This window comes from Coregonus lavaretus (assembly GCF_964263955.1).
Source record: "Coregonus lavaretus genome assembly, chromosome: 7".
In the NCBI taxonomy this organism is placed as follows: domain Eukaryota; kingdom Metazoa; phylum Chordata; class Actinopteri; order Salmoniformes; family Salmonidae; genus Coregonus; species Coregonus lavaretus.
In genome coordinates this window covers 41,065,381-41,077,917 of record NC_139994.1, presented here as the reverse complement: position 1 = coordinate 41,077,917, position 12,537 = coordinate 41,065,381, and the positions used below count along the sequence as shown (strand labels likewise).

Genomic DNA, 12,537 nt, shown 5'->3' with positions numbered 1-12,537 from the left:
ATCCTATTGTAAGTGATGAGTGACACTAAATAATGGTTGGCAACTGTTGGATGGAATTAGCTTGCAAAGCAGTATATAAACAGATATATGTTGAATGCCTTTCATTCAGATGACAATAGGCTACGCCTGTACCGCTTGTCATGTGAACCCGGTACTGTAATATTAAATACTGTGTACCAAATCTCCATCTAAGTGTTTAACGATACTCTTGCATCCTGAATTACTCGATACCAGAAAACTCATCATAAGTGTTGAACGCTGAGCTGTAGTCAATGAATAGCATTCTCACGTAGGTGTTCCTTTTGTCCAGGTGGGAAAAGGCAGTGTGGAGTGCTATAGAGATTGCACCATCTGTGGATCTGTTGGGGCGGTATGCAAATTGGAGTGGGTCTAGGGTTTCTGGGATAATGGTGTTGATGTGAGCCATGACCAGCCTTTCAAAGCACTTCATGGCTACAGACGTGAGTTCTACGGGTCAGTTGTCATTTAGGCAGGTTACCTTAGTGTTCTTGGGCACAGGGACTATGGTGGTCTGCTTGAAACATGTTGGTATTACAGACTCAGTCAGGGACAGGTTGAAAATGTCAGTGAAGACACTTGCCAGTTGGTCAGCGCATGCTCTGAGTACACGTCCTGGTAATCCGTCTGGCCCTGCGGCCTTGTGAATGTTGACCTGTTTAAAAGGTCTTACTCACATCGGCTACGGAGAGTGTGATCACACAGTCGTCCGGAACAGCTGATGCTCTCATGCATACTTCAGTGTTGCTTGCTTCAAAGCGAGCATAGAAGTAATTTAACTCGTCTGGTAGGCTCGTGTCACTGGGCAGCTCGTGGCTGTGCTTCCCTTTGTAGTCCGTAATAGTTTGCTAGCCCTGCCACATCCGATGAGCAACGGTGTAGTACGGTCACTGTGGGGACGACGTCATCGATGAACCACTGATGTGGTGTACTCCTCAATACCATCGGAAGAATCCTGGAACCTATTCCAGTCTGTGCTTGCAAAACAGTCCTGTAGCTTAGCATCTGCGTCATCTGACCACTTCTGTATTGAGCGAGTCACTGGTACTTCCTGCTTTAGTTTTTGCTTGTAAGCAGGAACCAGGAGGATAGAATTATGGTCAGATTTGCCAAATGGAGGGCGAGGGAGAGCTTTGTATGCGTCTGTGTGTGGAGTAAAGGTGGTCTAGTTTTTTCCCCTCTGGTTGCACATTTAATATGCTGTTAGAAATGAGGTAAAATGGATTTAAGTTTCCCTGCATTAAAGTCCCCGGCCACTAGGAGCGCCGACTCTGGATGAGCATTTTCTTGTTTGCTTATGGCCTTATACAGCTCGTTGAGTGCGGTCTTAGTGCCAGCATCGGTTTATGGTGGTAAATAGACAGCTACGAAAAATATCGATGAAAACTCTCTTGTAAATAGTGTGGTCTACAGCTTAATCATGAGATACACTACCTCAGGCAAGCAAAACCTTAAGACTTCCTTAATATAACATTTCGTGCACCAGCTGTTTACAAATATACACAGACTGCTACCCTTTGTCTAACCGGAGGCAGCTGTTCTATCTTGCCGATGCACCGAAACCCCACCAGATGTATGTTATTAATGTCGTCGTTCAGCCACGACTCAGTGAAACATAAGATATTACAGTTAAATGTCCCGTTGGTAGGATATTCTCGATCGGAGCTCATCCATTTTATTATCCAATGATTGCACGTTGGCTAATCGGACTGATGGTAGAGGCAGATTACCCACTCTCCGTCGGATCCTTACAAGGCACCCCAACCTACAGTGGGGAAAAAGGTATTTAGTCAGCCACCAATTGTGCAAGTTCTCCCACTTAAAAAGATGAGAGAGGCCTGTAATTTTCATCATAGGTACACGTCAACTATGATAGACAAATTGAGGAAAAAAAATCCAGAAAATCACATTGTAGGATTTTTAATGAATTTATTTGCAAATTATGGTGGAAAATAAGTATTTGGTCACCTACAAACAAGCAAGATTTCTGGCTCTCACAGACCTGTAACTTCTTCTTTAAGAGGCTCCTCTGTCCTCCACTCGTTACCTGTATTAATGGCACCTGTTTGAACTTGTTATCAGTATAAAAGACACCTGTCCACAACCTCAAACAGTCACACTCCAAACTCCACTATGGCCAAGACCAAAGAGCTGACAAAGGACACCAGAAACAAAATTGTAGACCTGCACCAGGCTGGGAAGACTGAATCTGCAATAGGTAAGCAGCTTGGTTTGAAGAAATCAACTGTGGGAGCAATTATTAGGAAATGGAAGACATACAAGACCACTGATAATCTCCCTCGATCTGGGGCTCCACGCAAGATCTCACCCCGTGGGGTCAAAATGATCACAAGAACGGTGAGCAAAAATCACAGAACCACACGGGGGGACCTGGTGAATGACCTGCAGAGAGCTGGGACCAAGGTAACAAAGCCTACCATCAGTAACACACTACGCCGCCAGGGACTCAAATCCTGCAGTGCCAGACGTGTCCCCCTGCTTAAGCCAGTACATGTCCAGGCCCGTTTGAAGTTTGCTAGAGTGCATTTGGATGATCCAGAAGCTGTAGCTCAGCTCTGTAGCTCAGCTGGTAGAGCACGGCGCTTGTAACGCCAGGGTAGTGGGTTCGATCCCCGGGACCACCCATACACATAAAAAAAAATATGCACTCATGACTAAGTCGCTTTGGATAAAAGCATCTGCTAAATGGCATATTATTATTATGATATTATTATATTATAAGAGGATTGGGAGAATGTCATATGGTCAGATGAAACCAAAATATAACTTTTTGGTAAAAACTCAACTTGTCGTGTTTGGAGGACAAAGAATGCTGAGTTGCATCCAAAGAACACCATACCTACTGTGAAGCATGGGGGTGGAAACATCATGCTTTGGGGCTGTTTTTCTGCAAAGGGACCAGGACGACTGATCCGTGTAAAGGAAAGAATGAATGGGGCCATGTATCGTGAGATTTTGAGTGAAAACCTCCTTCCATCAGCAAGGGCATTGAAGATGAAACGTGGCTGGGTGACAATGATCCCAAACACACCACCCGGGCAACGAAGGAGTGGCTTCGTAAGAAGCATTTCAAGGTCCTGGAGTGGCCTAGCCAGTCTCCAGATCTCAACCCCATAGAAAATCTTTGGAGGGAGTTGAAAGTCCATGTTGCCCAGCGACAGCCCCAAAACATCACTGCTCTAGAGGAGATCTGCATGGAGGAATGGGCCAAAATACCAGCAACAGTGTGTGAAAACCTTGTGAAGACTTACAGAAAACGTTTGACCTGTGTCATTGCCAACAAAGGGTATATAACAAAGTATTGAGAAACTTTTGTTATTGACCAAATACTTATTTTCCACCATAATTTGCAAATAAATTCATAAAAAAATCCTACAATGTGATTTTCTGGAATTTTTCTCTCTCATTTTGTCTGTCATAGTTGACGTGTACCTATGATGAAAATTACAGGCCTCTCATCTTTTTAAGTGGGAGAACTTGCACAATTGGTGGCTGACTAAATACTTTTTTTTCCCCACTGTACGTCCCCGATATCTCTGTCTCTTCTTCATGCGAATGACGGGTATTTGGGCCTTGTCGGGTGTCTGAAGTAAATCCTTTGCATCCGACTTAAAGAAAAAATCTTCATCCAGTACGAGGTGAGTAATCACTGTCCTGATATCCAGAAGCTCTTTTTGGTCATAAGAGACGGTGGCAGAAACATTATGTACAAAATAAGTTACAAATAACGCGAAAAAACCACAATAGCACAATTGGTTAGGAGCCCGTAAAACGGAAGCCATCTCCTCCGGCGCCATTATACCTGGTGCTAACATGTCCTGATCTTGTCCACATTCTGATTGTGCACACATTTTTACAGGTGTAGACGACTAAAAGACACATTTTGATCAGATCTTCTAAGTGTAAACAAGCTCCCATGTAGCTCAGTTGGTAGAGCATGGTGCTTGCAACGCCAGGGTTGTGGGTTCGATTCCCACGGGGGGCCAGTATGAAAAATGTATGCACTCACTAACTGTAAGTCGCTCTGGATAAGAGCGTCTGCTAAATGACTAAAATGTAAAATGTAAACAGACAAGATCAGGAAGGAGGACACATTAGAACCAGGGACAAACAGGGCTTTTGTGAAAATGGGGCCTGGGCTGATGGGTTTGACTCGTGCTTTGTTTGACATTGTAAGCGACTGCCGACTGACTGATCTACAAATCACTTTGCATCATAAATAACATGATTATTTGTAGATCAGTCAATTATTCACAATTTACCCACAATGCATCACAAATCAAATCCTCACTCTCGAACATGGTCAATGACTAGCCTGAATCTAATTCCAGTGCCTCTGTCTTAAAGTCAACGGATGTCCTATGTTGTGGTATAGTGCCACCTACTGCCCACAGTATTGAATGACCAGCTGAACAAGCTCTTTCCTTTCTCTTTATGGGGAAATAAACCAAACGATTTTTTTTTTTTTTTTTTAGTCATTTAGCAGACGCTCTTATCCAGAGCGACTTACAGTTAGCACATACATTATTTTATCGAACCCACAACCCTGGCGTTGCAAACGCCATGCTCTACCAACTGAGCTACATCCCCTGCCGGCCATTCCCTCCCCTACCCTGGACGACGCTGGGCCAATTGTGCGCCGCCCCATGGGTCTCCCGGTTGCGGCCGGCTACGACAGAGCCTGGATTCGAACCAGGATCTCTAGTGGCACAGCTAGCACTGCGATGCAGTGCCTTAGACCACTGTGCCACTCGGTGGTTATTGTGCCAAGGGCTGACAGAAATATGCTATGAATATATCGGAACCGTTGAATGTATACTAGTCATATGCGCCTTTATATACAATTTCTAGAGAGTAATGTAGGGTTTTGTAGTTTAAGAAAAACACACAATTAAGTATTATCAATGTTATTGTGGTATCTATACGTATACCTTTATGTATAAAGAAAAACACTATCAAAGAGAACCATACTATGGCTTTTTGTTCAGTCAAATGTATTTATAAAGCCCTTTTTATATCCGCAGATGTCAAAGTGCTTATACAGAATCCAGCACAAAACCCCAAAGAGCAAGTAATGCAGATGTAGAAGCATTGTGTCTAGGAAAAACTCTAAAAAAGCAGAAACCTAGGAAGAAACCTAGAGAGGAACCAGGCTCTGAGGGGTGGCCAGTCCTCTTCTGGCTGTGCCCGGTGGAGATGAGTACATGGCCATTAAGGCCAGATCGTTCAAACGTTCCTAATGACCAGCAGGGTCAAATAATCAGTGGTTATAGAGGGTGCAACAGGTCAGCACCTCAGGAGTAAATGTCAGTTGGCTTTTCAAAGCCTAGCAATCAGAAGTGGAGAGAGCAAAAGAGAGAACAGCACGTCTGGTTAACAGGTCAGGGTTCCTTGGCCGCAAGCAGTACAGCAGAAACTGGATCAGCAGCACGATCAGGTGGACATTTCAAATCCCACTGTTAAAAACAATTTATCAACGCAAGAAGCTCAAGCGTCTCAAATTAAAATCCTTCCCATGACAACCCAACTGCCACTGTAGATAAACTAGTGACGTGTTCAAAATCAATCAATACAGATGTATGGAGTTAATATTCACACACACAGGAGACTGTAGTTGAGTTGTGGAAGTACTGACTTTAATGGTCTAATAATATAGTTCCACTGGCGAAGCAACAAAAACAACTCAACATGACTGACAGAAGCATTTCAAAAGACAGCACTCTCGACTCTGACCTAGACAATGGCTGGAGAGAGGGTGGGGGGAGAGTTGGAGGGATGGGGGTCCTAAACGTATACAAAAATGGGTATTTTGGGCCAGGAGGCGCTCATGTTTCCAGCCATCTCAGTGTAAAGCAATGCGAAACTCAGTGGGTCTCAGTTGTGGTTGGTAGTTTGACTCACAAAGTGGTAGAGTTGTGGTTAGTAGTTTGAAGACAAAAAGCAGGTAAGACTTTGATATTAGCCTGATGTTACATTCATATATGTGACAGGTGAACTGCTTCTGGCCAACTCGTACACTGAGGTGACTGGACAACATGGATGCCATTAGTAACAAAAAGAAGAGAGAGAGAGAGAGGAGAGAGGGGAAATTGGACCAAATTCTACCACCATCCTAGCCAGAGGCCAGAGTATCACAACTGACGTGGCTGTTGTACCTCCTATGTGAAGAGTTGAAAGGGACTGGAGTGGACTTAACCAGAGCCGTAGACATACAGATATCAGCAAACCTCATTAGAAAGATGCCAAGTTATCATAGAGACGCCATCACATTCTAAATCAATGAACAGAATCCAATCTAGAATGCTGGTGCCATCGAAAAATTTGGCACCAAAATGGGAGGATACTTCATATTTCACCTAGTTTGACTGACTATCTATGGCTTTGGAGGTGAGGGGGTCAGGTCAGAGGTTAGCCCCCCCCCTAGTGAGCGTGGGGTCTCCCGCGGCCCCGGCCTCTCCCACCCCCTGGTGGCCCATCTACGCTACTGCGGGGGTTCTTGATAGTCTCATCCACGGAGAGGATAAGGCAGGCGGCCTCGCTGGCGGCGGTAAGGGCGTTAATACGCACGATGGAGGGTTCCCACACACACGCCAGGTAGTTATCAGCTATATCCTCGTTGTTCACGTCCACACCGTACCACATACCACCCTGGGGAGAGAGGGGGCGGAGAGAGAGAGGGAGAGATAGGTTAATATATGGGTCTTTCTATAAACTAGGGTACTAGTAAGGATTTCCTACACTGGACAACTTGTTACAGCTGTTGATAAGTCATTGGGTGGAATTCGCAAGTTGATTTACAACCCATGTTAATTTCTCACGGATGTCAGCTTGACGGATTTGTCCAAAATCATGTGACATAAAACATTACTTTTCTGTCCTTGCATTTATGGCAGCACAGATATTCTTGGAAAAAGTGATATTTGGAACAAGAGCTGCACCTCTTGCATTTTGAGTTATTTGACAAAGGTAAGTGTAATAGAAACTGAAGAATATGCTCTTTCAGATACTATATACAGTGTATTCGTAAAGTATTCAGACCCCTTGACCTTTTACACATTTTGTTACGTTACAGCATTATTCTAAAATAGATTTAAACAATGCTCAATCTACACATCAATCCCCATGATGACAAAGCGAAAAAACAGGTTTAGAAATGTTAGCAAATGTATTAAAAATAAAAACAGATACATCTTATTTACATAAGTATTCAGACCCTTTGCTATGAGATTCGAAATTGAGCTCAGGTGCATCCTGTTTCCATTGATCATCCTTGAGATGTTTCTACAACTTCATTGGAGTCCACCTGTGGTAAATTCAATTGATTGGACATGATTTGGAAAGGCACACGCCTGTCTATATTAGATCCCACAATTGACAAAGCATGTCAGAGCAAAAACAAAGACATGAGGTGGAAGGAATTGTCCGTAGATCTGAGGAAGGGTACCAAAACATTTCTGCAGCATTGAAGGTCCCCAAGAACACAGTGGCCTCCATCATTCTTAAATGGAAGAAGTTTGGAACCACCAAGACTCTTCCTAGAGCTGGCCGCCCAGCCAAACTGAGCAATCGGGGAGAAGGGCCTTGGTCACGGAGGTAACCACGAACCCGATGGTCACTGACAGAGCTCCTCTGTGGAGATGGGGGAACCTTCCAGAAGGACAACCATCTCTGCAGCACTCCACCAATCTGGCCTTTATGGTAGAATGGCCAGACAGAAACCACTCCTCAGTAAAAGGCAAATGACAGCCCGCTTGGAGTTTGCCAAACGGCACCTAAAGGACTCAGACCATGAGAAACAAGATGCTCTAAATACTTTTCTGTTTGTGATTTCAAAATTCAGACAAATGAGCAGCGTAAAATACAAACATTTAGGAAAAAGCAGGAAAGGAGCACTACATAGCTTTTTCTTGGGGGGGGGGGGGGGGGGGGGGGGGTCTAGTGTTAAAGGACGTATAGTCCTAGGCCTATTTGTATTTATTATGGATCCCCATTAGCTGCTGACAAGGCAGTAGCAACTCTTCCTGGGGTCTGACAAAATTACAATACATTCATAACAGATTTCACAACACACTAAGTGTGTGCCCTCAGGCCCCTACTCCACTACCACATATCTACAACACAGAATCCATGTGTACGTGTATAGTGCGTACAGTTGAAGTCGGAAGTTTACATACACCTTAGCCAAATACATTTAAACTCAGTTTTTCACAATTCCTGACATTTAATCCTAGTAAATATTCCCTGTTTTAGGTCAGTTAGGATCACCACTTTATTTTAAGAATGTGAAATGTCAGAATAATAGTAGAGCGAATGATTTATTTAAGCTTTTATTTCTTTCTTCACATTCCTCATATTTGGTAGCATTGCCTTTAAAATGTTTAACTACGGTTGAACGTTTCGGGTAGCCTTCCGCAAGCTTCCTACAATAAGTTGGGTTAATTTTGGCTTGCAAGCTACCACCTTTTTCCTCCAAACATAACGATGGTCATTATGGCCAAACAGTTCCATTTTTGTTTCATCAGACCAGAGGACATTTCTCCAAAAAGTACGATCCTTGTCCCCATGTGCAGTTGCAAACCGTAGTCTGGCTTTTTTATGGCGGTTTTGGAGCAGTGGCTTCTTCCTTGCTGAGTGGTCTTTCAGGTTATGTCGATATAGGACTCGTTTTACTGTGGATATAGATACTTTTGTACCTGTTTCCTTCAGCATCTTCACAAGGTCCTTTACTGTTGTTCTGGGATTGATTTGCACTTTTCGCACCAAAGTACGTTCATCTCTAGGAGACAGAACGCATCTCCTTCCTGAGCGGTATGACGGCTGCGTGGTCCCATGGTGTTTATACTTGCGTACTATTGTTTGTACAGATGAACGTGGTACCTTCAGGCGTTTGGAATTTGCTCCCAAGGATGAACCAGACTTGTGGAGGTCTACAATTTTTTTTCTGAGGTCTTGGCTGATTTCTTCTGATTTTCCCATGATGTCAAGCAAAGAGGCACTGAGTTTGAAGGTAGGCCTTGAAATACATCCACAGGTACACCTCCAATTGACTCAAATGACGTCAATTAGCCTATCAGAAGTTCTAAAGCCATGACATCATTTTCTGGAATTTTCCAAGCTGTTTAAAGGCACAGTCAACTTAGTGTATGTAAACTTCTGACCCACTGGAATTGTGATACAGTGAATTCTAAGTGAAATAAACTGTCTGTAAACAATTGTTGGAAAAATTACTTGTGTCATGCAAGTAATTTGGGTATGCATGGGTGTCTGAGCTGTGTGCTTGTCGTTTAAACAGACAGCTCGGTGCTTTCAACATGCCAATACATCTCACAAATACAAGTAGTGATGAAGTCAATCTCTCCTTTACTTTGAGCCAGGAGAGATTGACATGCATTTTATTAATGTTTGCTCTCTGCGTACATCCAAGGGCCAGCCGTGCTGCCTATGTTGTTGTATAGGTGGAGTTATGGGCTAATTTGCATTTATTACTCTAAGTACACATGTGCAACTGCATAAAAATATTTGATTTGTTTCAAACCATTTGGAAATGTTGATCCCAATGTCACACATTAGCGCCATTATTTATAGAAAGACCCATTTGTGTGTGTGTGCATGCCTACCTGTGCGTGCTTGGCGCGCAGCTTGTTCAGTATGTTGGTGGCGTCGAACCCTGCGTTGTCACACAGCTGTCTGGGGATGATCTCCAATGCTTTAGCATATGCTCCAATCAGCAGCTGCTGCTTCCCGGGAATTGTTCTGGAATAATCACGCAGATACTTGGAGAGCTCCATCTCTATCGCACCCCCACCTGCCACGATGGAGTCATTCTGGAGAGGGATTGAGGGATGAGAGAGAGGTTGGTGTATGGCCCTCAAATAATCCAGCCAAAATGAAATTAAGCAATTAAGCAATGTCTCTTCTAGTCTCAAATCGATATCACATTTTGTTCAGTGTAAAATGACAAACGCAACGAGCAACAATTTCAAAGACTTTACTGAGTTACAGTTTATATAAGGAAATCAGTTAATTTAAATAAATTCATTAGGCCCGAATCTATGGATTTCACGACTGGGAATACAGATATGCATCTCTTGGTCACAGATACCTTAAAGAAAAAGGTAGGTGTGTGGATCAGAAAAACAGTAGGTATCTGGTGTGACCATTTGCCTCATGCAGCGCAACATCTCCTTCGCATATAGTTGATCAGGCTGTTGATTGTGGCCTGTGGAATGTTGTACCAATCCTCTTCAATGGCTGTGCGAAGTTGCTGGATATTGGTGGGAACTGGAACACGCTGTCGTACACGTCGATCCAGAGAATCCCAAATATGCTCAATGGGTGACATGTCTGGTGAGCTTCCAGGAATTTGTACAGATCCTTGCGACATTGGGCCGTGCACTATCATGCTGAAACGTTATGGTGGCGGATGAACGGCACGAGAATGGGCCTCAGGATCTCGTCATGTATCGCTGTGCATTCAAATTACCATTGATAAAATGCAATTGTGTTCATAGCTTATGCCTGCCCATACCATAACCCCACCATGGGGCACTCTGTTCACAGCGTTGACATCAGTAAACCGCTCGCCCACACACGCTGTCTGCCATCTGCCCGGTACAGTTGAAACCGGGATTCATCCATGAAGAGCACACTTCTACAGCGTGCCAGTTGCCATCGAAGGTGAGCATTTGCCCACTGAAGTCGGTTATGACGCCTAACTGCAGTCAGGTCAAGACCCCGGTGAGGACGACAAGCAGGAAGATGAGCTTCCCTGAGACGGTTTCTGAAAGTTTGTGCAGAAATTCTTCGGTTGTGCAAACCCACAGTTTCATTAGTTGTCCTGGTGGATGGTCTCAGACGATCCCGCAGGTGAAATAGCCGGATGTGGAGGTCCTGGGCTGGCGTGGTTACACGTGGTCTGCGGTTGTGAGGCCGGTTGGATGTAATGTCAAATTCTCTAAAAAGACGGAGGCAGCTTATGGTAGAGAAATTAACATAAAATTATTTGGAACAGCTCTGGTGGACATTCCTGCAGTCAGCATGCCAATTGCGTGACAAAACTGCACATTTTGGAGTGGCCTTCTATTGTCCCCAGCACAAGGTGCACCTGTGTAATGATCACGCTGTTTAAATCAGCTTCCTGTCAGGTGGATGGATTATCTTCACAAAGGAGCTCACTAACAGAGATCTAAACAAATTTGTTCACAACATTTGAGAGAAATAAGCATTTTGTGCATATGGAAGATGTCTGGGATCTTTTATTTCAGCTCATGAAACATGGTTTACATATTGCATATACATATTTTTGTTCAATGTATATACTTTGGAATCTGCTGCATTACTTTCAGAAAGGGGGATACATTTAATCAAATGTCACGGTTAAGTTTTGGTAGAGGGAAAATTCCATGCCATTCACAATGCTCCTTTCATTGGCTGTTGTGACTGGATTGTTGGGCCTCAAGTTTCCACTCTGATGCTGCGTTGGTAACTACAGTGCATTCGGAAAGTATTTACATAAGTATTCAGACCCTTTGCTATTAGAAACTCAAAATTGAGCTCAGGTGCATCCTGCTTCCATTGATCATCCTTGAGATGTTTCTACAACTTGGAGTCCACCTGTGGTAAAATCAATTGATTGGACATTATTTGGAAAGGCACACACGTGTCTATATAAAGGTCCCACAGTTGACAGTGTATGTCAGAGCAAAAACCAAGCCATGAGTTTGAAGGAATTGTCCGTAGAGCTCCGAGACAGGATTGTGTCGAGGCACAGATCTGGCACAGATCTGGGGAAGGGTACCAAAACATTTCTGCATAATTGCAGGTCCCCAAGAACACAGTGGCCTCCATCATTCTTAAATGGAAGAAGTATAATTATTTATTTTTTTAATCACTAACTGTAGGTCTCTCTTGATAGGAGCGTCTGCTAATTGAATAAAATGTAAAATGTAAATGTAAGTTTGGAACCACCAAGACTCTTCCTAGAGCATGCCGCTTGGCCAAATTGAGCAATCGGGGGAGAAGGGCCTTGGTCAGGGAGGTGACCACGAACCCATGGTCACTCTGATAGAGCTCTAGAGTTCCTCTGTGGAGATGGGGGAACGTTCCAGAACGACAACAATCTCTGCAGCACTCCACCAATCAGGCCTTTATGGCCAGACGGAAGCCACTCCTGAGTAAAAGGCACATGACAGCCCGCTTGGAATTTGCCAAAAGGCACCTATTTTTTTATATCATTTTTTTAATTTTACTTTACCTTACCTTTATTTAACTAGGCAAGTCAGTTAAGAACAAATTCTTATTTACAATGACGGCCTACACCGGCCAAACCCGGACGATGCTGGGCCAATTGTGCGCCGCCCTATGGGACTCCCAATCATGGCAGGTTGTGATACAGCCTGGAATCGAACCAGGGGGTCTGTAGTGACGCCTCAAGCATTGAGATGCAGTGGCTTAGACCGCTGCGCCACTCGGGAGCCCAAAAGACTCTCAGACCACGAG

At 44.0% G+C, this 12,537-nt stretch overlaps 1 protein-coding gene across 1 annotated transcript in view; it reads right to left on the bottom strand.

Moving 5' to 3' along the window:
- Nucleotides 1-5,653: 5,653 nt before the first annotated feature.
- Nucleotides 5,654-12,537, bottom strand: part of LOC311132123 (T-complex protein 1 subunit eta) — a 45,816-nt gene continuing 38,932 nt past the window's right edge. The window contains exons 11-12 of the mRNA XM_084165331.1: nucleotides 9,657-9,863; nucleotides 5,654-6,687 (exon numbers count right to left, since the gene is read on the bottom strand). Of these exons, the coding sequence (XP_084021457.1) occupies nucleotides 6,460-6,687; nucleotides 9,657-9,863 (435 nt within the window). The 3' untranslated portion in view covers nucleotides 5,654-6,459. The remainder of the gene's footprint in view (nucleotides 6,688-9,656; nucleotides 9,864-12,537) is intronic.